Source organism: Bos grunniens, chromosome 15 (assembly GCF_055505025.1).
Source record: "Bos grunniens cultivar Pamir isolate PY7600 chromosome 15, Bosgru_T2T1.0, whole genome shotgun sequence".
Taxonomy (NCBI): Eukaryota; Metazoa; Chordata; class Mammalia; order Artiodactyla; family Bovidae; genus Bos; species Bos grunniens.
The window spans coordinates 58599076-58625075 of record NC_141179.1 but is presented as its reverse complement, the minus strand read 5'-3'; the positions used below and the strand labels follow the sequence as shown (position 1 = coordinate 58625075).

The 26000-nt window shown below is 40.2% G+C and overlaps 2 protein-coding genes across 10 annotated transcripts in view; both read left to right on the top strand.

Annotated features, from left to right (window-relative positions):
* Window positions 1–13521, top strand: part of LGR4 (leucine rich repeat containing G protein-coupled receptor 4) — a 106407-nt gene extending 92886 nt beyond the window's left edge. For all 5 annotated transcript variants that reach the window (XM_086338545.1, XM_086338548.1, XM_086338547.1 and 2 more), the window contains exons 11-18: window positions 1832–1903; window positions 2992–3057; window positions 4243–4314; window positions 5985–6056; window positions 6306–6431; window positions 7217–7332; window positions 7600–7683; window positions 10041–13521. In XM_086338545.1, the coding sequence (XP_086194671.1) occupies window positions 1832–1903; window positions 2992–3057; window positions 4243–4314; window positions 5985–6056; window positions 6306–6431; window positions 7217–7332; window positions 7600–7683; window positions 10041–11317 (1885 nt within the window). In that variant the 3' untranslated portion in view covers window positions 11318–13521. The remainder of the gene's footprint in view (window positions 1–1831; window positions 1904–2991; window positions 3058–4242; window positions 4315–5984; window positions 6057–6305; window positions 6432–7216; window positions 7333–7599; window positions 7684–10040) is intronic.
* A 3708-nt stretch (window positions 13522–17229) lies between these two features.
* The window catches only part of CCDC34 (coiled-coil domain containing 34), a 47055-nt gene continuing 38284 nt past the window's right edge, over window positions 17230–26000 (top strand). For all 5 annotated transcript variants that reach the window (XM_086338555.1, XM_086338551.1, XM_086338554.1 and 2 more), the window contains exons 1-2: window positions 17230–17596; window positions 23005–23140. In XM_086338555.1, the coding sequence (XP_086194681.1) occupies window positions 17259–17596; window positions 23005–23140 (474 nt within the window). In that variant the 5' untranslated portion in view covers window positions 17230–17258. The remainder of the gene's footprint in view (window positions 17597–23004; window positions 23141–26000) is intronic.

Here is a 26000-nt window from a genome sequence, read left to right as displayed (position 1 = left end):
GACTATAGTCCACCAGGCTCCTCTGTCCATGGGATTTCTTGGGCAAGAATACTGGAGTGGGTTGCCATTTCCTTTTCCAGGGGATCTTCCCCACCCAGGGACTGAACCCGCATTTCCTTTATCTCCTGCATTGGCAGGCAGATTCTCTACAATTGAGCCATCTAGGAAGCCTAAGTATGACATACAGATGATCAAAAATAGCTAGACTTGTTTATAATAGTATGGGGAATGATATGGAGAAATTTGGAAAACTGTTGGGCTTGTAATTTTAAAATGACAAACCTTGAACATTGAACATTTGGTTATGGCAGAGCTTCTCAATGGGTGGCCTGTGAATAGGTTGCAGGTGCATATAAGATCTTGATGACCTCAGCCCTCCAGAAGCCATGTGGGGTCTGATGTGGCTAGGGTCTCTGCCACAAGGACCACAAGTGTGCTGCATAGGTTACAATTTTCATGTGTGCCAAGATGTAAGAAAAGAAGTCAGGAAGCATTGAGCTAAGGAATTTAAATTCAACTCTCATGGCAGTTTGGAGATGTTAAAAACGTTAGATGAGGTGGTGTGAAGAGGGTAAGAAGAGAATACTAGAGCTAGAATGGTAAGGAGGCCATGGGAATACTCCACTTCGCTAAGTGAGCATATTTGACTATGAGAGTTCTGTGTCTTCAATCCATCCCTGGAATTCCTCTGTGTGGCCTGAGATTCCTCCGTCCCTGTGTGCATCATTTCACCGTTGATCTGCGTAGTAGCCGTAAAAATGAAGAGGGTCAGATGCTGAGATCTACAGAATAAAGAATAGAAATTGATGGTTGAGTGCAGATGGGGACATAGAAAGGGAAGATGGATTACTGGGCTGCACCCCACAGGTCTTTAGGGCCTGCACTTGCCCAGCTTCAAGACTGAAGAAAGAGCCCAGAGTCAGCAATAGAGACATCAGTGGTTTAATGAATGGGGGAGCTTACATGTCTGAAGCAGGATCCTGGAGCAACACCCCACCAGCACCCAGCTGACAGGACATGGTGCAGTTTTTGCTCCCCAGGGTGGTGGAGGGGAAGGGGAGATTACAAGTTATATTGACAGGAATAGACATCAGGTTGGCTCATCAGTTACCAGGGAAACCAGCAGAGGGGCACGCCCTTCACTGTCCCAGGCCTGGGGCAAGTATGTAGGAAGGCCAGTTATGTGAGTAGCATGTAGGTGAAGCAGGTACTGGTTGGGCTGGGATTGTACAGAGAGCAGCCATTTTGAAGGGCCTGATCATGCAGGGATTAAAGGAAAATTTCAGAATATTGAATCAGGTTGATTGAAATAGTAGACAGAATCAAGATTTGGGGGGCAGGATAATAACTTGGTTTCACATATTTTGGGTGTGAGGGGGTGACAGTCTTGCAGGTGACCATGGTCAGCTGTAACTATGGATTCGTTTTTTTTCCTGTTGGTCCACATGAGAACTCAAGCTTATCCTCTGGACACTATGAACATCTTATCACAAAACTTCTCTGCATTAGAGGGTTCATTCCTCTCCCCACTTTAGGGAGTAGTCAGAGGATGAGATGGCTGGATGGTATCACTGACTCCATGGACATGAGTCTGGGTGAACTCTGGGAGTTGGTGATGGACAGGGAGGCCTGGCGTGCTGCGATTCATGGGGTCGCAAAGAGTCGGACACGACTGAGCGACTGAACTGAACTGAACTGAACTGAGGCAGTGGGATACATGGACTCTAGTCCATATGCAAATATGTGAATGTGTACTTTTCTCTGTGAGAACAGCATTTTGTTTACCATCTCAACTTGAATCATTTCTTAGACAAACAATGTTTTCCCACAGGACCTTGACAGGTACGAAGATAAGCAGCATATCCAGTAATTTGTGCCAGGAACAGAAGAGGCTTAGGACTTTGTAAGTTGGATTCCTCTCCCCGTCTCCTGCTTTTCTTTTATGTATTTCACATAGGTTGAGTTTTATTTTTAATAAACTGTTTTCATTTGGTGACACTATGGTGTAATTATTTCTTATTCGTTCCCTTCATGGAAATGAGCAGGTGTTCTGGTATCCCCCTGGGTAGGTAAAGTTTATTTGAATTTTGTTCTACAGTTATGTGTATGTGACTCCCATCTTGTGACTCTGCTTTGAATAAAGTGAAAACATACCAGGCTCTTTCTTTTCTTTTATCCTGACCCTTCATCCTTATTCTAGTTACCCCAGGGTAGTTACCTCTGTGTATGCTGCTCTTTCACCATGACCTAAGTAAGAGCCCAAATCTTTCTTGGATCAGAAACCAGCTAAGCATTGGAGCTTTCCAAAATCTCGAAGCTGCCCTGAAAATTAAAAGTAAATAAAACATGAAAAAAGGTCACAAAAACAGTTAAGTTACTAAGTTGTTAATAAGTGTTCAGTGGTGAGAGATACTAACAAAATAAGTGACTGATCAAGCAAGCAAGAATTAAATGGTGTCATGGAGTATCAAGCACAATGATATCATTGAGGGAAAACTGCAGTGGGATTAACAGAGCTAACCAGTCCCCATTTTTTATTTAATATAAGTATTTTTTAAAATATGAGTGCACACACCACTCCTTGTCTAGCTTTTTAATTAAATAACATGGGCATTATTTATGGTAGAACAATATTATAAAATTATAAACTAAAAAATCCGTATCTCTACCAAGTGAACATAATTAATTTTTGTGTATTTCCTGTACTATATTTTTCATATTTATTTTATATTCTTAATGTTTTAAAATATTTTATATTGTCTATACTCAATATTATGGACTCAAAGTTTGCCCATTTTAAGCTTGTTCTATCTCTAAGGTACTCTGGAAAGCTTTCAAGTGTAAGGAAAACAACGTTTCTTTTCTTGTTCAGCCATATCTCTTTATAACAGATCTTAGCATTGTTTTTGATGCTTCTGAGTACAGCTGTCTTAATATAGTATTCTGATAACATAAAATTAATTGATCATTTTCCATTTGCATTGTTTTAAGGGACTTGTCTTACAATAGTATAAAAGACCTTCCAAGCTTTAATGGTTGCCATGCTCTGGAAGAAATGTAAGTTGGTTTTTGACTTACTTTTTTTGCTATGGTCTACTGTTAACTCACTAAGCCTTTCCTATTGTAAATAAATGGCTTTCATATTAAGGTCTTAGAAATGCATGAATCAGGTATTCCTGTGAATAAATGTTCAGTGGCACAAGGTGTGTTCATGTGACTAGCACTTGCTGGGCACCCATCTGTCAGGCAGTCTGTGAGACTGTATGGGAGGAGGGCAGTAGGAAGAACCAACCAACCAAAGACTGGTCCAGGTGTGGATGCCCACCATGTAGCTATATAATACAGCTCTGGTGGGAGTTGACTGAGGGGTCAAGAAAGGGAGGAACTAATACTCCCATGTTTTAGAACATCTCCTCCTTCCTCTGACCTTTCTGCAGTACTTGACATGGTTATATTGTCTTGGGTCCTTTTTTTTTTCTTTTTCTTTTCCTAATAGACTTTATTTTTTTGAGCTTTAAATTCACAACAGTATTGAACAAAAGGTTCAGAGATTTCCTGTATTCCCCGCCTTCATCTGTACATAGCCTACCCCGAGTCAACATTCCCCACTAGAATAGGATTCTGTTATAATTTATGAACCTACGCTGACACATCCTTATCACCCTGAATACATAGTTTAATTAGGGTTAATTGGTATTGAACATTCTGTGGATTTGGACAAATGTATAATGACATGTGTTAATTATGATAGTATTATACAGAGTCATTTCACCACCCTAAGATTTGGAAACTACTGTTTTTTTTCCTTGTCTCCATCATTTTGGCTTTTCCAAAATGTCATTTAGTTGGAATCACAGTACGTAGCTTTTCTAGATTGTCTTCTTTCACTTATCATATGCAACTAGTGTTATTCCGTATCTTTTGAAAGCCTGATAGTGTCTTGGGTCCTTCCTCACTGTGTTGTTTTTCTGCTCTCACTCCTGAGTGGGGTTGGTGAGGAATTTAGGTAGTGTGTCTTAACTGTTAGCTTCATTTTGGGCGTAATACCAATTAGTCTAGTCCTTTCATCCTTCGGATGAGGCAACAACAGTTCTCTTTACTTTCAACAAGATCAACTAGTGTTACTTGTGAATGAATATTTAAACTTCGAAAAAGTTAATTAAGAAATGTTATTTTTCAAAATAGAAATTCTCTTGTTTATCTCTCTTTCTTTTTTTACCTTTCATCTTATTCTTTTTTTAGTTCTTTGCAGCGAAATCAGATCCACCAAATAAAGGAAGATACTTTTCAAGGCCTGACATCCCTAAAGATTCTGTAAGTTCCTCTATGATTATCAGAGGCAAATAAAATTGTTGTCAAGCTGTACATTAATATATCATTACAATTCCCATGTTAGTAAATATACTTAAATATGATTTATTATGCATAAATACTATTTTTCAAACTTTACCATGTGGTACTTTAATTTCTTTTCAGTGTTTTTTTTTTTTTTTTTTAAACCTTAGCTAATTGATGAAATTTGTGAGTCAAAAGAATATAGTGTGTGTAGCTTGAGGAATGCTCCTTGTGTATTTTCCGGTCATAGTAATGGAGTTTGCCAGCTCTTTAGGCGGTGGGTGGGCACACTATAGCCTGTGGTTACAGTCAACCTGCTTACTGTTTCTGTCCACTAAGTTTTATTAGAACACAGCCATGCCCTTTGGTTAAGTATTGTCTGAAGCTGTTTTCACCATGCTATGGCATAGTCAAATAGTTGCAGTAGAGACCATGTGACCCCCAGAGGTGAAGAATATTTACTACCTGGTGTTCTACAGAAGAGGTTTGCTGACCCCTGTACTGGTGTCTATCATGACAAACACAGCTAATATGCAGCAGACACACTCATTTAAAAAGTGATTTGTATTGGAGGACATCTTTGTGCCTCGTACTCTATTAAGCTCTTGGGAATATAGAGATGACTAAGACAAACCATGTCAGTGCTTTCATGCAATGCAGAAGACACAATACACTTAATTAGGAAACTTTTTCTTAATATAGAAAAAACTTGGAAACATTGACAGTGAATTGAAATTACAGATACTAATATATCATGCTTTCTGGTAGATCCCCATTAAGAAATCACACGTGTTCTACTAGAAAAATACTTTATTGGTTGTTGGGTTTCTGGATCTTGCCTTGAGGCAGATAGGCTTCCTGTGAGTCCGGGCAGTCATAGGGAAAGGGACTGACTCCCAGATGCAGTCACTTCCAGAGCACCGATAAGTGACAACAATGCAAAGCTACCCTGCTTTGCCATGATTTGGAACCAAGTCTGTCGAATTTTCCTGTTATCCAGGAGATGTGTCATGGAATGAATTTATCCTATCTTTAAATTTCCATTAAGGCTCCCTGTAAGTGTGACTGCAGATTATTTCTCTGTTCTATTAATTCTGTAATATCAGAATTCCATAGGGTGTGTTCCTGAATGTAGTATGTGGCTCTGGTGTTGATATGGATTTTTTTTTCCTGCTTGGGGGAAAAATGATATCTGAAGCCCTTCTGGAATGCTCTTGTTTGCGTATTGATTCTTTGTCTTCCCGAAGGGCCTTATCGCTAACCTTTGAGAATGCAAACAACACTAAGCCTGTTTTTATTTTCAGCTTTGTCAGGAGCTGTGCTTTGCCTCACCTAGTTAATAGTACCAGAAGCTATATCATATCATTCGTATTTTTGAACTGGTACCAGAATGATAAGGAGGAGAAAATTCACAACTGTTTTGAAACAGATGCCAACTGAAATTACTCCTCCCTGGAACACATTCCAAGAAATAGATTGTTGTGAAGGGGAGGTTCAACATAAATATTAAAAATGTTGTTGAGCAGGATTAAAGATCTTTGTTATTTTATCAGGGTTATTATGACTGCAGCAGATCCTAAAGTGTAGTCAAAGTAATTGCATTTTGAGTTTATTTGAAAGGAGTTAACAATTTATTTTTATAATTGCAGAGATCTTAGTAGAAACCTGATCCATGAAATTGATGACAGAGCTTTTGCCAAGCTTGGGTCAATAACGAACTTGTAAGTTTCTTGCAAGGATATCATGAAAGTAGTGAATAGTCTACAGAAACTTGTGTTTTAGCATTGCCTACCCAAATCGTTTTTCTGTTGAGTGCTCCTTTGTATAAATGCTAATCTGCTATGATGTAGTGACAGCTTCTGAAATGGTTTTTCCTCACCTAAACTTCTTAAAGCTCTAGTATTTATGATGTTAATACATGTACAGACTTGTGTTTTAGGAGTTAATTTGAAGTCTTATTCACCTTTTAGAGATGTAAGTTTCAATGAATTAACTTCATTTCCAACGGAAGGCCTAAATGGGCTAAATCAACTGAAACTTGTGGGCAACTTCAAGCTGAAAGAAGCCTTAGCAGCAAAAGACTTTGTTAATCTCAGGTGTGTTTTTCTTTTTTGTGGAAGTTTTGGTAGGCCTTCAGATTATAGAGTATCCTGGGTTTTTTTCTTTTTTTTTTTTTTTGCTGTGGTTCCCAGATTTTCAACCTCAATCCTCACAAATTTGGAAAAAAAATAGAGCACTATTCCATTGTTGTTGAGAACATGAACTGCAGCCTGTGATGCTGTCAAAGAGATAATATAGCCCTTCATCAGAATGGTTTTAGGTATAAGGGGATTTATCATCTGCAACAAGATAGCAGAAGCCACTTGTGAGCCTATAGAAAACTGATACAATGTGAAATACTTCATAGAGACAGAGTTAGAGCAGAGACCTCATTAGACATAGTAGAGAGAGGGCTTGGGAATATTATCGTGGGAGAAGAGAATAAATATTTTCATTATACTTATATGAGAATGTGAATTCATTTAATGGGGTAAAGTCACAAACGAACTGGAGCATAATTTTAAATGAAACTACCAGTTTCATATGATACATTGGGTGTGGTTAATTCATTTATAAAGGAGTCTGATAAGATTTTTCTTTAAATTGCAGTATTGCTATTAAGCTTTAGAGATGGCTTGATTCAAATTCAGTTTTTCAAAGCATACCTTATCTAACTGGAGAAACTCATGGTGTCCCCTGATATTAGAGCCTTTTGTTTTCAACAAATGAGGAAACTAAGTCCAGGGAGGATAAGGACCAGTTTAAAGTATTTACCTTTCACAAAACAAAAGCATGTCTGTGAAGTTGGTATTTCAGCATAGATTTTGCCATTTTTTTCCAGGTCTTTATCTGTACCATATGCTTATCAGTGCTGTGCATTTTGGGGTTGTGACTCTTATACACATTCAAACACAGAAGATAACAGCCTGCAAGACCACAGTGGGTCAAAGGATAAAGGCAAGTGCATGAACTTTTAAAAACAGAGCACTCTACAGCATTAATCAAAGTCTGTGTTATTGTAATCAGTTTGTGAAGGATCAATATGAAATCTGTGGAGAAAAATCTGTGGCTATTGTGTACTGTGTTCCTGACATCTTTAATATGTTATTAAGTGTGGTGCACACTGAACTTATATCATGTACAAGAGAAAACACTGCCGGAAAAGTGTTGTAATCTTTTAATCTGCCTGAAGCTTGAATTGAACAGTTTGTATTATATGTTCAGGTCTCAGTGATGTGGCAGGTGTCACCAGCAGTGCTGAAAATGAGGAACACAGTCAAATCATTATACACTGCACACCTTCGACAGGTAAGCACAGTACATTTGGCTGCAGTTTCTTGCTTTAAAAGAACATTAGGCAAATGTATCTAAAACTTCCGGGGATAAATGTGATTTCTGTAACAAAAGTAGGAGTAGATGATTTCATAAGACCTGATTCACCTGTGGTCTGTATACCAGGAGCTTAGGCATCTCTTGCAGAATCTCGGGCCAGACCCATGACTCAATCTTCGTGTTAACAAGCTCCCCAGATGCGGGTTACACACATTAAGGATGGAGAGGTACTTTCTTCATGCAACTTTAACCCTGGGATAGTTCCAGAAGTTACTGGTCTATAAGGACTTTCAGTGTTATCCTTTTATTTTTTAAATGCAACCTTGTCTACTTTTCTATTTTACTTCACTGAACTTTAGTAGACTTGGGAGAGTTACTAAACTGACACCACAATTCAGTATTAGGTCGTGACTGTGATATTCTGTCTAATCTATCAGAGGAGATGGATTTATAATTTTACTGTTAAAATAAATTTAGATGGCTAAGTTGTGTGCTATGAAGTAGATTCCTATTTAATCACACTGGATGTTTGGAACATTAATTTTATAACTCAGAATCATAAGTATTATAAATTCTTTAATGATTACTACTGAATTGGTGAGCTTCTTCAGAGGCTGTGTATATGTTCTTTTAATACTTAGCACAGTTCCTGGTATAGAGAATAAGTTTATAGCAATCAGGTGAGTGAATGGGGTTGACCAGAATCATTTATAAAATCTATAAAAGGTATTGATTGTTAGAAGTCAAGGGCTGTAGTTCACTCACTTGTTTGCTGGGGTTTTTGCATTGGACTTAAGGAAGGGAAAGTCTTTATTAAAGGGGGGTCTAGACATGAACATGCAGAGATTCCATTTCTTTCTTTCAGAGTTTAAATTTTGGGGGTCAGCCAGGAGGAAAGTTGGTCTGAGCTCATCTCCCCAGGTGGCAATAGGAGTGAATGGCAAACCTATTTCCCCAACTCCACTCCGATGTAGTAACACAGAGACAGCCATGTGGTGACACAGTAGCAGGAAGTGAAGAGAGCAGGAACCTTCTTTTAAAACCGGAGGAGGCAGCAGGTTTCCAAGACAGAGGAGTGGAGCCGACTTCCCAGGCCTTTGAGGGAAAGTAATTCCACCCACTAGTCAAACACTTTCCAAAGGGTGTCCTATTCTCCCGGGTCATGTGAGCTACTCCTTGTTCCTTATAGAAGGATGAGTTCAGATTCAGAGATAAAGGCAAAAGCTTCCTCTTCACACTTCCCTGAGGGGGGAATAAAAAAATTAACTAGAAAAAAAAATTTTTTTATAAGTTTCTTCAGTCAAATCGATATAAATAGTGCAGCTCAGGCATGTTAGGTCTGTGACTATCTCAGTGATAAAGATGCTTTATAGGATGTATCAAACACATTTTCTTGTGCTCTGCAGACATTTTCTTTTTCTTTACTAACCTTTAAATAAAACAGTTGTCATTTGGGACATAACTAGCATGCCAAAGTCAGTTGCTAGAACATGCAACTCAGCTACTAAATTAGTTCTTGCAGTTCTAGTTTAAGTGATGCAGGGTGTTATTGGATATAGTTTTACATGATTTGTTAACATCAGTGTAATTTAGCTCTCACTGTACTATTTTGTTCAAAGACCTCTATCAGGTCTACCAAACACTTTGAAGCCTCTGCATGAAAAATGGGGATAATTATATTTATCTTAGCCTGCTTCATCAGATTGCTTTTGAAGGCTGTAAGAAGTATGTATAAAATATGTTACATATATGTATCATATATAATTAGTATAAAGTATATTAGGAACTGGGAAGAAAGAAGATAAGGACCTAACATTTTTTGAAGTCCAACCATGTACCCAGTAGCCTGGTTAAGTACCTTGTGTGTGTAATTTTACTTAAGCTACACAATGCTATGAAATAGGTGTTATTATCCACACGTGGGAAAATGAAATTTATAGAGATTTAAGCTGCCCTCTTAAAAGCAGCAAGTTATAAACCCTAAACTCAAACCCTAGTGTATCTGATTCTAAGCCGCATATGAAGTAACTTTCACATACCAGTCACTGTGATATGCATATTAACTTCAGTATGAGAAAAAGTGAAAAATTTCCTTTAAATATCACTGTATGACTTTACCAAGTAGTTAATAAAATAAATATATATTAAGATAACATATTAAAATACATTTTTAAATAGCCTAGTCCAGTGATTAGATGCCTAAGAAATGATAATCTTTTCAGTCTGGGTCAATTCACTTTGGTAGTAGATTAATTATTCTATTACTAGTTTCTCAAGCCATATCTTATGGAAGATAGTCTTTTATAAACTGTCTTTTCTCTCTTTCATTTTAGGTGCTTTTAAGCCCTGCGAATACTTGCTGGGAAGTTGGATGATCCGTCTTACTGTGTGGTTCATTTTCTTGGTTGCATTGTTTTTCAACCTGCTTGTCATTTTAACAACATTTGCATCTTGTACATCAGTGCCTTCCTCCAAATTGTTTATAGGCCTGATTTCTGTGTCTAACTTATTCATGGGAGCTTATACCGGAATCTTAACTTTTCTGGATGCCGTGTCCTGGGGCCGATTTGCTGAATTTGGCATTTGGTGGGAGATAGGCAGCGGCTGCAAAATAGCTGGGTTTCTTGCCGTTTTCTCCTCAGAAAGCGCCATATTTTTACTAATGTTAGCAGCCGTCGAAAGAAGCTTATCTGCAAAGGATATGATGAAAAATGGGAAAAGCAATCACCTCAGACAGTTCCGGATTGCTGCCCTTCTGGCTTTTCTGGGGGCCGCAGTGGCAGGCTCTTTCCCCCTTTTCCATAGAGGGGAGTATTCCGCATCCCCTCTATGCTTGCCATTTCCCACCGGAGAAACCCCATCGTTAGGGTTTACCGTAACTTTAGTGCTGTTAAACTCACTAGCATTTTTATTAATGGCTATTATCTACACTAAACTCTACTGCAACTTGGAAAAAGAAGACCTTTCTGAGAACTCACACTCTAGCATGATTAAGCATGTGGCTTGGCTCATCTTCACCAACTGCATCTTTTTCTGCCCCGTGGCATTTTTCTCTTTTGCGCCATTGATCACCGCCGTCTCAATCAGTCCCGAAATAATGAAGTCTGTTACTCTGATATTTTTCCCATTGCCTGCTTGCCTGAATCCAGTCCTCTATGTCTTCTTCAACCCAAAGTTTAAAGAAGACTGGAAGTTACTGAAGCGCCATGTTTCCAAGAAAAGCGGATCGGCCTCAGTTTCCATCAGCAGCCAAGCTGGTTGTGTGGAGCAGGATTTCTACTATGACTGCGGCATGTACTCACATCTGCAGGGCAACCTGACTGTGTGTGACTGCTGCGAAGCCTTCCTGTTGACAAAGCCAGTGTCCTGCAAACACTTAATAAAATCACACAGCTGTCCTGCCTTGACAGTGGGTTCTTGCCAAAGGCCAGACGGCTATTGGTCCGACTGTGGCACGCAGTCTGCCCACTCTGATTATGCTGATGAAGAAGATTCCTTTGTCTCAGACAGTTCTGACCAGGTTCAGGCTTGCGGAAGAGCCTGCTTCTATCAGAGTCGAGGATTCCCTTTGGTGCGCTATGCTTACAATCTCCCAAGAGTTAAAGACTGAATCCATGTGTTGGTAACTGTTTCTCCCATCAACCAAAATCACAGTGTTTGTAAGAATGAACCCTAGTCTGATCTCTCATCTGGGAAGCACTTCAGTGATCACTGCCTGGTGTCACTTAGAAGAAGGAGAAAGGTGGCAGTTATTTCTTCAACCAGACCTTTGCAAAGGACAAGTGCCTGAACTATTGATTGATGACAAAATGCAGTGTCCAAGCAATGTGTAGTCTATTTGAAACAAATAGTTAACTTGAAAAAGATTTTATGTATATCGTAGCAGTATAACGTTGGGTTTTTCTGATCCATAAGGAGCAAATTTATACCTGTTTCTGAATTAAGCACAAGATAGAGAACAGCTGTTAATATTTTTTAAGAATATTTTAAATGGTGATTTTATATAATTGAAGAAAAAGGCTTGCTAATTTTACCTAATGTTTCATCATTAATCTCAGGACAACTTACTGCAGGGCCAAAAAAGAAGGTGGGGGGGAATCGTTTCCCAGACAGGACCATGAGAGTGGCTGTAGGCACTAAATTCTTGCATTTTTCTAATCCATCTCTGACATAATAGAATCATCAATTTTGTGTAAGAGATTGAAATCTAAAACCTGAAGATGTTTTTAAAACAATATTAACAACTGTTAGATTTTAAAAGAATAACTGAACACATTTGTCTTCAGTCATTATGCATTGCTTTGTTTCAATCAGTAATTTTTTCTTCAGTGCTTTGTGATCATACTATTAGGACAAAGTAAAGGGCTCATTGCTGTGTGATTTTAGTAGATTTGGCTAAATTACTAACAGGGGATTTTAAAAGTATCTGAGGGAGGTGATGGCTCCGTATAATGTTCTCCCTGGAGAAGGCAATGGCACCCCACTCCAGTACTCTTGCCTGGAAAATCCCATGGACAGAGGAGCCTGGTAGGCTGCAGTCCATGGGGTCGCAAAGAGTCGGACATGACTGAGCGACTTCACTTTCACTTTTCACTTTGATGCATTGAAATGGCAACCCACTCCAGTGTTCTTGCCTGGAAAATCCCAGGGACGGGGAAGCCTGGTGGGCTGCCGTCCATTGGGTTGCACAGAGTCGGACACGACTGAAGCGACTTAGCAGCAGTAGGAGCAGCAGTATAATGTTCTCATGGATAAAACTCTTCCTAATACCATTGGCTCTATCAGTATTTTCCAATTCTGTTGGTATGTGATCTACCTGTAGCTTGAATTGTACAGAAAGTAAATTGTGGCAAATGGTTTCAACTAAGGTGGGAGAAATCGGGAGTAATTATGACACAAAGCACTTACGTTTATTTCTTGGTGAGCTGGATTCTCCTGAACCTATGCTCTTATGTGGACGCTACCATATATTTTCCCTTCCTTTGATTTACAAGAGCCTGTGCAACAGCTCTGAAACTGTTCTTGTGAGACAAGACAAATATGTCACTAAGGGAAAAAAAGGCATAAAGCTGAGGCCTGTGTCTTTAAAAATTAAAAATTGTACTTGATAGTCATCTATGGACTTTTGACATGTCATTATGTGGAGTCTTAAAGTGACAAATGTTCAATACATTTTTTTGAACAGTATGCTAAATCAATAGCAAATCCACTGCCATATTAGTTGTTCATGAGATACTAAAAACATTAAGCTAGATTGCAGTTTAATAATTAAACTGTATATAATGTGCATATAATGAATTTTTATCTTATGTAAATTATTTTTAGAACACAAGTTGGGAAACGTGGCTTCTGTTCATTTTGTTTAATTAAAGCTACCTCCTAAACTATAGTGGCTGCCAGTAGCAGAATGTTAAATTGTGGTTTATATACTTTTTGCATTGTAAATACTCTTGGTTGTACATTGTCAGTGTAATAAAAACAGAATCTTTGTATATCAAAATCATGTAGTTTGTATAAAACGTGGGAGGGATTTATTTACAGTGTGTTGTAATTTTGTAAGGCCAACTATTCACAAGTTTTTAAAATTGCCATCATGTTTGTATATTTACACATCTGATAAATATTAAATCATAACTTGGTAAAAAAAATCTAGCTAAAAGTTTTTTCTTCAAAAGTCTTGTTACTGAATACTTTCATTGCCTTCATTTAAACAATAGAATAGCAGGTACTGAAAATATGTGGTAAACTGTGTTATACATATGATAGGAAATACTGTATACAGTGTGTTGAATCATTAAACTTTCTGGAACGCAATCTATTTTGCCTTAATTTATAACTAGGTATATTAATGAATTTGTTTTGGTGTTAAACTAAGTGAACTGAAGTAAAATATTTTTAAGAGTTCTAGAAGAAATGTTGGGAGAACACTTTGCTGAAATTTAGAAGTAAGGTTTTATTGTATCTTAAGGCTGAACAATACTCATGAAAAACAAATGATTTTTTTAAAGAAATTGCATATCCCAGATACAGTCAGTTGCCAAAACGTGATTTTTTTAAAGAAATTGCATATCCCAGATACAGTCAATTGCCAAAACGTGATTTTTTTAAAGAAATTGCATATCCCAGATACAGTCAATTGCCAAAATGTGATTTTTTTTAAAGAAATTGCATATCCCAGATACAGTCAATTGCCAAAATGCAATAGGCGTCCCTTTCTTGTCTTATCTGAGGTTTCACTTTCCATAGTTTTAGTGGTCCGTAGTCCACCATGGTCCAAAAATGGAAAATTAAAGTGGAAAATTCTAGAAATAAACTCATAAGTTTTAAAGTGTGTGCCCTTCTGAGTAGTGTGATGAAATCGTGCACTCGTCTATTCTGAAACGAATCGTCCCTTGTCCAGCGTTCGCTGTCCGTTAGTCACTTAGCCATCTCTGACTCTCAGCACTTGTGTTCAAGTAATGGTCCCCAAAGCATGAGAATAGTGATGCTGGTAATTTGGGATATTCTCTTACTGGGCCTAATTGATAAATAAAACTGCTATATTTAAAATGGATAAGGACCTACTCTATAGCACAGGGAACTCTGCTTCATATTATGTGGCGGCCTGGATAGGAGGGGAGTTTGAAGAAGAATGGATACGTGTATATGTATGGCTGAGTCCCTTCGCTGCTCACCTGAAACTATCACAGCATTGCTAACTGGCTATACCTCAATATAAAATAAAAAGGTAAAAAAAAAAAAAGAAACTGTGTAGGAAAAAACATGGTATTTGTAGGGTTTGGTACTATCTGCAGTTTCAGGCATCCACTGGGAGTTTGGGACCGTCATGGATAAGGAGGGACTGTTGTGCTTAGAACTCACTCAGTATTCATAATTATCAAGCCCTCATTTTACAGATGGGAAAATAGAAGGCCTAAGGAAATTTAAGTGAATATCTGACCCATACAGCAAATTAGAGCCCAAACCAGCACCCAGTTCCCCTTAATTTTTTTGTTTTTGTTTGTTTTTGTTTTAAACTTCAGTATATGTTTGGAATTTCCATAACTAAAAGTAGAATACTGTAATTACCCCTCTTCCTACGCTCTCGGCCCTCACTGCGCATACCCATCATCCAACTTTGGCAGTTGTCAAGAGCACGTGGTAAATGTCATTTCTTCTTTATCCCATTCACTCATCTTCTGGAATCCCTCTGCCCCCTGGATTACACTGAAGCAAATCCTAGACATTTTGTTTCATCTGAAAATGTTTCAATATGTCCAGGACTACATGTTTTTAGTATATAATATATTGCCTTAGCACTCACTGGTAATAAGGTTACTTTTGTAACAGATTTTCAAGCAAAGGTCTCTCTTTTCACTTACACAAGATTACAGTGCCAATCAAAAAAGCAGAAATTATCCCCAATGTACCATGAAAGTGAAAATAAATATATAAATAAGTGAGTAGTAAGGAGAGAAGTAACTAAGTCAACATCCTGAAACTTAAGGGAGTGGCCTTCTTTTGACCTTATTTATACATTTTATATAATTCTACCAAACTTGATTATGGTTTCTCAGTCCCAGTAATGAAAAGGTGCTGTAAGAAACGAGACCACAGGATTTGATGATGTTCAAGCACCAAAGCTAGTGACTCTTTGCCTCACAGTTCCAGAGTTGTTACAACATAATGCAATACTTGGTCATGTATTCAATGATTCTGAGGCATCCAGGAAAGGGCATAATTTGTTTAAAACATTTTAGATTCCCATAGTAAGAGGTTACAGTGGGAAAGTTTTGGAGCTTATATGACACAAGTTACCATTTACCATTTTCTCTTATCTGATTCTGCACTAGAAGTTTTGAGAATAAGATGATATAACTGGGAAACAGATTACAGAATTTCCCTATTTTACAGAGGAATGAGTAAGGACTTGGAAAGGCCAAACAGCTTATTTAGGTGATGTATGTTAGTTGCTCAGTCGTGGCTGACTCTCTGTGACCCCATAGACTGTAGCCCACCAGGCTCCTCTGTCCTGGGATTTCCCAGGCAAGAATATGAGAGTGGGTGGCCATTTCCTTCTCCAGGGAAACTTACTGAGGGAAACCTAGCAAATAAGAGAAAAACCATGGATTCAAATCCAGGTCCTTTCATACTGAAACTTGTTTTCCTACTATGCTTCAGTAGTATGGGGTGATGTTTGTTGGGAACAGCTTCTCAAGTTTACTCCCTTATGAAGCCCTAAAGTGACCTAGGGTGATACTGTTTTGCATCAATCAATTAATTTATTAATTCTAAACATCCTTACCTAAAAGGTTTTAACCAGACATGACACTATTGAATAATTAGGTAAGAGAATGAAAACTCAAGCCATTTTTATTCCTCCATCAATTTCATCACTCATTTAAATTGCTCCAGTTTTCTTCCATTTTCATTTTTACCGAAAATTTTAACAAAGTTTACATTCCATTTAAAGGGTTTTAACCATGTCGTATTTTATTAACTATAAATCGCCCTTGGTTACTATTATTTCTACTGTATATAATTATTTGGGGATCTAAATGTCATTGAAGATTTTGTATTAGTCCTTGGTCAATGACAAATCTGTGCTGTTTTAGCCACTGTCTGTTTTCATCGTGTGATATCTCTACTAGCAATATGCATTATGAGCTGGACAAAGCCCATTTATTAGCATGAATAAAGCAACTAACTTCAGTGTCTATTACCTCTCCCTTACTACCTTCATCCCCACCCTCAATCCCTGAGAGGAGAGTGCTCCTTTCTAAGTCCCACAAATTTTTTTCATTCCTCATAGTATACATATCACGTGATATTTTAATGGTATGACTCTTCACTAGGAAAGAGTGAGGACTGCAGGGCTTTTAGTACAGACCCCAGTACACTAGATGTTTCAGAGAGGCCCTGTATAAGTAAAGGCTTATACATATATATGTTTATATTCACCTGAATAAGCAAGTTCCTGTAAGATGCCAGCAAGCCGAGGTGATGCTAGGCAGACGAGGTACTACCAAAAATAATGAAAAATTGTACCAGAAGTGTATCTTTAGATACACTTGTAAACTTGGATAAAGTTCGCCCCCCGCCCCCCACCTTTTCCTAAAATACAGCCGTGTGTGGCCATGTGCTGACAGAAATCGTGACTGATCCTTGTCACCCTGATCTTGTAATGATATGGGGGTAGTTTTGGCTTCTGCCTCTTTCCGCTTTAAAGAATCTGCCTTATTCAGTAACAGCACATTTTCTGTACCAAACGAACCACAGCAAACAACGGACGGGCCCTCCTGGCTGTGAGCCGAGAGCAGGGACCTCGTCTGCGAGGTTAATTCACAAGCACCAGCGCAGATACAGGCTGGGAAGGAGGGAGGACACCCAGAAGACTGACGGGAGCAGGAAGCCACGCTCTGCAGGCCGGGACAAAGCCCAGGAGGCCTCCACGCGTCGCCACGGCAACGCGAAGTCCGCGCCCGCCCGGATTGGCCGCGCCGGCGCGCGCGAGGCCTGTTGGGAAAGCACGTCCCCGCCGCCGTTCCGCCGGTTTGAACTTGGCGGGCCAGATGTGGGCCGCACGGCGGTGGGGGACTGCTTCTCCCCTTCTCGAACCCCGTTTCATGGCCGACTGCAGGTCCGGGTCTCGGCCCTCCTCGGGCTTCCCTGTTCTCATGGTAGGCCCCGGGGGGACGGGCCTGGAGGCCGTGGAGGTGTGCTCGCTGTCGACACCGCTGAGCTGCAGCAATTCCACCCTGTCGCTGTTGTCTCCCCTCGGCCACCAGAGCTTCCCATTTGACAACGACGATGGTGACGGGGAGGAGGAGGAAGATGTGGACGAAGATGCTTATGACTCAGAGGCCAAGGTGGAGAGCCTGAGAGGAGTGGAGTTACAGGGGTGCACCAGGTAAATCCGAGATACAGCCCCCTCAAGATTCCTTAGACCCCACTAAGTACTTTGGTCTGGCGACCAGATACCCTCCTGTCTTCCCTCTCAAAAGGTAACGCGGGCACTTGCAGCCGCAGGTGCTGCTCCTTTTGGCCCAGAGTCTTGGGCCGGTTCTTACTCATGACTACAGATTTTTCCATCGTTCTTAACCCCTTTTCCTGAGTATGTGATGGTTGCTACAATCTTCCTCCCCGGAGAAATGCACCTAAACACACAAGAAGCGAGCACTAAACACACAAAATTGGTACAGTTTCAGGCATTTTATGAACACTCAAAAGTCAGAGTGGGGACACTAGAACTCTGGTTCAAATCTTTAACTCCCAAATGTGGTTAACTGCATGTTAGTAACACTTGTAGCGATTATGAAAAAAATCTGGTTGTCGGTGAAGTAGGTTGTAGTAAGCAGTATACTTTTTATGTCATAGCTTAAAAGCTGAAGCTTTGGGGTTATCAATGACTTCAGCATCCAGAGATAATGTCAGGTCTGCTCTTAGCAGTTACTAAAAGTAGAAGCCATTGAATGCTAGAATCAAAGGGATTATTAAAGTCATCTAAATTTATTTCTACAATTGTTCTTTCAGCAAACATTTAGTTTGTGCTATATGTGCTTAGTCGCTCAGTCGTCTCCCACTCTTTGCGACCCCATGGACTGTAGCCCACCAGGCTCCACTACCCATGGGGATTCTTCAGGCAAGAATCCTAGAGTGGGTTGCCATGCCCTCGTCCAGGAGATCTTCCCAACCCAGGGATTGAACCCAGGTCTTCCTCATTGCAAGTAGATTCTTTAGTGTGTGAGCCACCAGGTAAGGGCCTATAAACAAGACAGGCATGGTCTCTACTCTCTTGGAATTAAAGCCTAGGTTAAGCCGTTCATTTTACAGATAACAAAGCTGTGACTGAGAAGACAGATAAAAAGTCTACTTCGAAGGCTTCCACCTAGTCATTAGAGGAGCTGGGCCTAGTACCAGGGTATACTGACCATGTTTTCTCTTGCCTATGCTACATGCCTATTGTTGGGTATATAGAAATATGAGCAAAGGGCCTATCCCTGCAGGAATATCTTTTTCTTAGAGAGGCTTGGTGATGCAGGTGCATTCAGAGTTAGACTCATTATGTCAACTTCAGAAAGCATTTACAAGGTTCTGATTGCCAGGCTTTACAAGGCAGTATCAGTTCAATTCAGTAGCTCAGTCGTGTCTGACTCTTTGCGACCCCATGAATCGCACCATGCCAGGCCTCCCTGTCCATCACCAACTCCCAGATTTTACCCAAACTCATGTCCGTCGAGTCGGTGATGCCATCCAGCCATCTCATCCTCTGTCGTCCCCTTCTCCTGCCCCCAATCCCTCCCAGCATCAGGGTGTTTTCCAGTGAGTCAGCTCTTCGCATCAGGTGGCCAAGTATTGGAGTTTCAGCTTCAGCATCAGTCCTACCAATGAACACCCAGGACTGATCTCCTTTAGGATGGACTGGTTGGATTGCAGTCCAAGGGACTCTCAAGAGTCTTCTCCAACACCACAGTTCAAAAGCATCAGTTCTTTGGCACTCAGCTTTCTTCACAGTCCAACTCTCACATCCATACACGACCACTGGAAAAACCATAGCTTTGACTAGACGGACCTTTGTTGGCAAAGTAATGTCTCTGCTTTGGAATATGCTATCTAGGTTGGTCATAACTTTCCTTCCAAGGAGTAAGTGTCTTTTAATTTCATGGCTGCAATCACCATCTGCAGTGATTTTGGACCCCCCCCCCGCCCCCGCAAAATAAAGTCTGACACTGTTTCCACTGTTTCCCCATCTACCCCATCTATTTCCCATGAAGTGATGGGACCAGATGCCATGATCTTAGTTTTGTGAATGTTGAGCTTTAAGCCAACTTTTTCACTCTCCTCTTTCACTTTCATCAAGAGGCTTTTTAGTTCCTCTTCACTTTCTATACAGGAGATCTAAGAAATACAGACCAGAGAATCCATGCTTTATGTGTAGGCAACCATTTAGCCCCAGTAGCTATAAGGCATGCATACCTGGGGTGAGTAAATTGAATATGAGGCCATATGAAGTGACTCACATACACAGTTATAACAGTGAGTCTCTTAAGAAGGAGAAGTAATAGTAAGTACATTGGTAGGAATGGAGATCAGTAACAGTGAGCAAGCAAGCCACTTGTCCACACAGTTTGTAGCAACAAGAAACAGTTTCAAAGGAGTCCATTTTCATGTGGGCCTTTGTACAGATTCTTCAGGACTGAGTTGGTCCCAGTGATTTTTTAGGAGGATATTTATTATTTATTTGGCTGCCCTGGGTCTTTGTTGTGGCCCAAAGGATCTTTGATTTTAGTTGCAGCATGTGGGATCTAGTTCCCTGATCAGGGATTGAACCTGGGTCCCCTACATTGGGAGTACAGTTTTAGCCCCTGGATCACCAGGGAGTCCTGGTCCCAGTGATTTTTAAAATAAATTCTAAGGTTTTGGAAAATCCGGAGCTTAATCAGCAGGACTGCGCTATGTAGCCAATTGAGCAGCCCCGGGAATGATGGCTATCCAGAGGCCATCCGCAGCTCTGCTGCTAAGACCTTGCTTTAGCTTCCAAGAGCCAAAGCCCTGACCAAATGGAGCTCACCATGGGAGGAGCTAGTTGTATTTATGTCAAACCTAGCCAAAGCCCAAATGAGCTGGTAACACCCCGGGGCTCTAGCTGCCTACCTTATCACAGCTCATCCCCACTGATTCAAAGCAATTGGTAGGACGTGGTCTGGAAAAAATGCAGGAGTTGTCAGGCCTGTGGGTGGCAAGGTCAGATGCCTGTGACGTGTTCAATAAACGTCTGCTGAAGGCGTGCTTATTTCCCACTTCCTAGAGAACAGATAGATGCAGTGATTGTTCTCAAATGCTTCAGAAAATCCAGTACCTCTTTTCAGGAAAGAAAAGTGTTTAGAACTTTTCCTTATTCCACCTCTCTACCTCTTACCTTTGGTTAGGGCCCTGATAGTTTGGGCCTCCTGAGAAATCTATATGCAGGTCAAGAAGCAACAGTTAGAACTGGACATGGAACAACAGACTGGTTCCAAATAGGGAAAGGAGTATGGCAAGGCTGTATATTGTCACTCTGCTTATTTAACTTATATGTAGAGTACATCATGAGAAACGCTGGGCTGGAAGAAGCACAAGCTGGAATCAAGATTGCCCGGAGAAATATCAAGAACCTTAGATACTCAGATGACACCACCCTTATGGCAGAAAGCGAAGAAGAACTAAAGAGCCTCTTAAAAGTGAAAGAGGAGAGTGAAAAAGCTGGCTTAAAACTCAACATTCAGAAAACTAAGATCATGGCATCTGGTCCCATCACTTCATGGCAAATAGATGGGAAAACAGTGGAAACAGTGACAGACTTTATTTTCTTGGGCTCCAAAATCACTGCAGATGGTGATTGCAGCCATGAAATCAAAAGACGTTTGCTCCTTGGAAGAAAAGCTGTGACCAACCTAAACAGTATATTAAAAAGCAGAGACATTACCAACAAAGGTCCATCTAGTCAAAGCTATGGTTTTTCCAGTAGTCATGTATGGATGTGAGAGTTGGACTATAAAGAAAGCTGAGCGCCGAAGATTTGATGCTTTTGAGCTGTGGTGTTGGAAAAGACTCTTAAAGGAGTCCCTTGGACTGCAAGGAGATCCAACCAGTTCATCCTGAAGGAAATCAGTCCTGAATATTCATTGGAAGGACTGATGCTGAAGCTGAAACTCCAATACTTTGTCTACCTGATGGGAAGAACTGACTCATTGGAAAAGACCCTGATGCTTGGAAAGATTGAAGGCAGGAGGAGAAGAGGACACCAGAGGATGAGATGGTTGGATGGCATCACTGACTCGATGGACATGAGTTTGAGCAAGCTCCAGGTGTTGGTGATGGACAGGGAAGCCTGGCGTACTGCAGTCCATGGGGTCGCAAAGAGTCATACACAACTGAGCGACTGAACTGAACTGAATTGTATAGGTGTGGGAGGGAGTGGCACCAAATGTGGTTGGGGAGCAGGAGTCAAGGATCTGTGTTTCTGGCTTGGCTAACTGGGTGAGTCTTGGTACTCTTCTCTGAGGTAGGATTAGGGGAGGAGGGTAGTGAGTGATTGGTAGGTGACTAGATTTGTTTTGGATTGATTGAGTTTGATATTTAAGTGAAGCCATCTATCTGATGGTAGAAAATAAAAGTTTGGAGCTCAGGAGTAAGATCTAGCCTGAAATGCCTGGAGTGGGCCTCTTCTGCACCTTCATGACCGATGAAGCTATGGGAGGATGAGGCAGTGTTCTGCAAGACTAAGAAGGAAAGATATATAGGAAGTAAACAACATACCAACAGTGTTCCTTTCCCACTAGAACACAAATCCCATAATTGCATGAATGAGTGCAAAAATAGGGGAAAAAACCACCACCACCACCAAGTAAATGGAAGTTACGAGGCAGAAAAAGCTGAGCATGGCCATAGGGGAGGCAGTTGGTTGCCTGAAGCAGAAATGTTAAAGAGACAAAAAGGGGCTGAATCTATAGTAACCTAGTCTTTCTCTCGCTGCCTCATGTCCTGAACAGCCTTTCTTTCCATGGGCACTAATGGTTCACCTTTTCCTTTGGGGGTCTTGTACCTGGCCAAGTCCTGTGTTCTGTATGTATGTATGCACTCACAAGTACTTCCCTTTCCCTTTTCTGTTGAGCTCGAGTGAATGGTTACTTTTCCATGTACCCAGAAGAGACAGACTGACAACTCTGGGGAAATCGTGGCCACTTTGTCTGAGAACTGGCAAAATAGAGTCCACCAAACCATTAAAGAACACAAAGCGATATACTTTATGTACCTTTTTATTTCAAAACAACTTCCAACTTACAGAAAAATCGAGGGTATAAAGAACTCTGTCCACCCTTCACACCAAAAACGGAATTCCACCCTTCACACCAAAAACGTAATTGTTACCACATTGGCATTACCATCCTCACTGTGTAGGTATGTATGTATTCTTTCCTTTGTGAACTACTTAAAGGAGGAAAAGGGAAAAGTCTGCACCAGGATTTGGTTAGGATCATGTGTTATAATTAGTTGTCCAAGCATAAGATGTTTAAGAATGAAAAAAATTATTGTAATTGAGGCAAATGGACGGGGTGTGATTTTAGATTAGAGAATTCAGAGGCTGTCTAAAGGATAAACTAATTTAAACAATGGACTCTTGTTCTTAGTTTCTTAAGTGTATATTTACATATAAAAAAATCACAGTATTGTCAGTGTATCATGGAAGTCTACTTTTATTGTGCAGCTAAATCATTTTGACTGCTAAGTCATAGAGTTTTGAGTGCAAGGTCTGTAGTATCCTCTCTTTTGTAATAGCACAGTTGGATCCGAAGATAACCAAGAAGAACAGAAGCAGGTGCGCTTACCAGAAAGCAGCCTGACACCGTGGGAAGTGTGGTTTGTTGGCAAAGAAAAAGTAGAACGTGACCGTCTGCAACAGAAGGCTCTAGAGGTAAAACTAGACAGTCTTTTTTCTATTTAATCCACAAGCTCACAAAGTTGAGCTGCTGTCAAAATCAGAATGTTATTATCAGGATGTTATTATCCCTCACGACAAAGTTTTAGCATATTTTGGTATCAGTTTGCTGTATCCGTATTTATAGCTTACTAGAGAAATGATACGTGTTCCAGATTATAAGAACATTTGGAAAATACAGCTAAGCATAATTAGGGAAATTAAAATCTCCAACCTTGTTCCTTAAAAACTATTGTTAGTAGTATGGCATGTAGCCTTCCAGATTTTCTTCTCTGTAAATTTTTTAAAAACATATGTGCAAATATATATTCATACAGAGTGTCACCATATGTATGTTTAACTAAGGTACAGTCAGCCTCATATATTTGGTACAATTTTTAAGAGAGGAGAGAAATAAAAACTGAAGTAGAGGCAGGAAGTCTACCCTATACGATTCAGAGCTTGTGCCCCAGAGTGAGTTTATGCTGGGAGAAGGGAATCTGAGGGGCTTTTGGGTTTTCTTAGTTTCTCTTTACCTCCCTGCCTTGCTTCTAGGCATTTTTGTATTTTTAATTCTCTCTGAACTCTCCCTCTCCAAACTCAAAAAAATACATTTTCACATGAATCCGTCATTCTTTCAACTCTTACTGTTTGCTATTTAGAACCTAGCAGCCAAATAGATTTGGGTAGTTTGAAATCCTCCAGTATCTGCTGCTGCTGCTAAGTCGCTTCAGTCGTGTCCAACTCTGTGCGACCCCATAGACGGCAGCCCACCAGGCTGCCCCGTCCCTGGGATTCTCCAGGCAAGAACACTGGAGTGGGTTGCCATTTCCTTCTCCAATGCATGAAAGTGAAAGTGAAGTTGCTCAGTTGTGTCCAACTCTTAGCGACTCCATGGACTGTAGCCCACCAGGCTCCTCCGTCCATAGGATTTTCCAGCATCTAGGTTATCTGAATTCTCTCTGTCCAAACACAGAAACCAGGTGGATGCGTGTGGTGAGGGATATATCTTGTTTTTAATAAATATGATCACTCTTTTGTAACCTGTTTTTTTCTGCCTATTACATTATTAATATGTTTCTATATCATTAAATATTTTCATATCCTTTTAAAATGGCTGATTATTAAAATATATTTAAAATGTATCATATATATAATAGAACATAATTAACCAGTTTACTATTGTTGTGTGTTTAAATTTATTCTCATCTCTTAGGGGCTCCCTGGTGGCTCATCCACCTGCCAATGCAGGAGATATGGGTTCGATTCCTAGGTTGGGAAGATCCCCTAGAGAAGGAAATGACAATACCCACTCCAGTATTATTGCCTGGGAAATCCCATGGACAAAAGAACCTGGTGGGCTACAGTCCATGGGGTCGCAAAATAAAAACACAGCAATAAAAACAACTACTAATCTATTAGTATCCCTATTGCTGTAAAAATCCTTGAATTAAAGCTTTGCCCTCCATGATCTTTTTGGAGTACATTTTCCATTTCAGTTTTGAAACTAGTTGTTCTTTCTGTGATGGCTTTCTAGCCAGGTTCTTGACATGATTCAGATAATTGTAGAAACCAGTACATTGAGCTTTTTCCCTATTGAAGTATACTTTGTATTCTAAATACAAATTTATTCCTGGAAAAGTACACTGTAGTACTTGTTTCTACTTAGAAGGGCTAGGACTTGAGAAAAACCTTATGGTTTGATGTCAGATAGGCTTATTTAAACTTTTACACTTCAATTTCCTCATCTCTACAGTACAGATAAAATAATACTACCCGGTCACAATGTTTTAGAGGATTAAATGAGACAAAGTGTAAGGATAGCTAGTGATTTTATTGGTATTGTTATTGATATCATTGCTAGTCACAGTCTTTTTTTCCATCTTTTAAATTGAAATATAGTTTATTTACAATGTTGTGTTAGTTTCAGATATATAACAAGCTGATTCAGTTTATGTATATATGCCTGTGTGTGTGCTCCGTTGCTCTGTTATTTGACTCTTTGTGACCCCATGAGCTGTAACATGCCAGGCTCCTCTGTCCACGGGATTTTTCAAGCAAGAATACTGGAGTGAGTTGCCATTTCCTCCTCCAGGATATCTTCCTGACCCAAGGATCAAACCCATGTCTCCTGCATCTCCTCCACTAGCAGGTGGATTCTTCACCACTGAGCCACCTGGGAAGCCTCTCTCTCTACACACACACACACACACACACATTTTTAGATTCTTTTCTGTTTTCACTTCGGTTCAGTTGCTCAGTCGTGTCTGACTCTGTGTGACTCGATGGACTGCAGCACGCCAGGCTTCCCTGTCCATCACCAACTCCCGGAGCTTACTCAAACTCATGTCCATTGAATCGGTGATGCCATCCAACCATCTCATCCTCTGTCATCCCCTTCTCCCCACACCTTCATTCTTTCCCAGCATCAGGGTCTTTTCCAATAAGTTACTTCTTTGCATCAGATAGCCAAAGTATTGGAGTTTCAGCTTCAACATCAGCCCTTCCAATGAATCTTCAGGATTAATTTCCTTTAGGATGGACTGGTTTGATCTCCTTGTAGTCCAAGGGACACTCAAGAGTCTTCTCCAACACCACAGTTCAAAAGCATCAATTCTTCAGCTCTCAGCTTTCTTTACAGTCCAATTCTCACATCCATACATGACTACTGGAAAAACCATAGCCTTGACTAGATGGACCTTTGTTGGCAAAGTTATGTCTCTGCTTTTTAATATGCTATCTAGGTCGGTCATAGCTTTTCTTCCAAGGAGCAAGCATCTTTTAATTTCATGGCTGCAGTCACCATCTGCAGTGATTTTGGAGTCCAAGAAAATAAAGTCTGTCACTGTTTCCATTG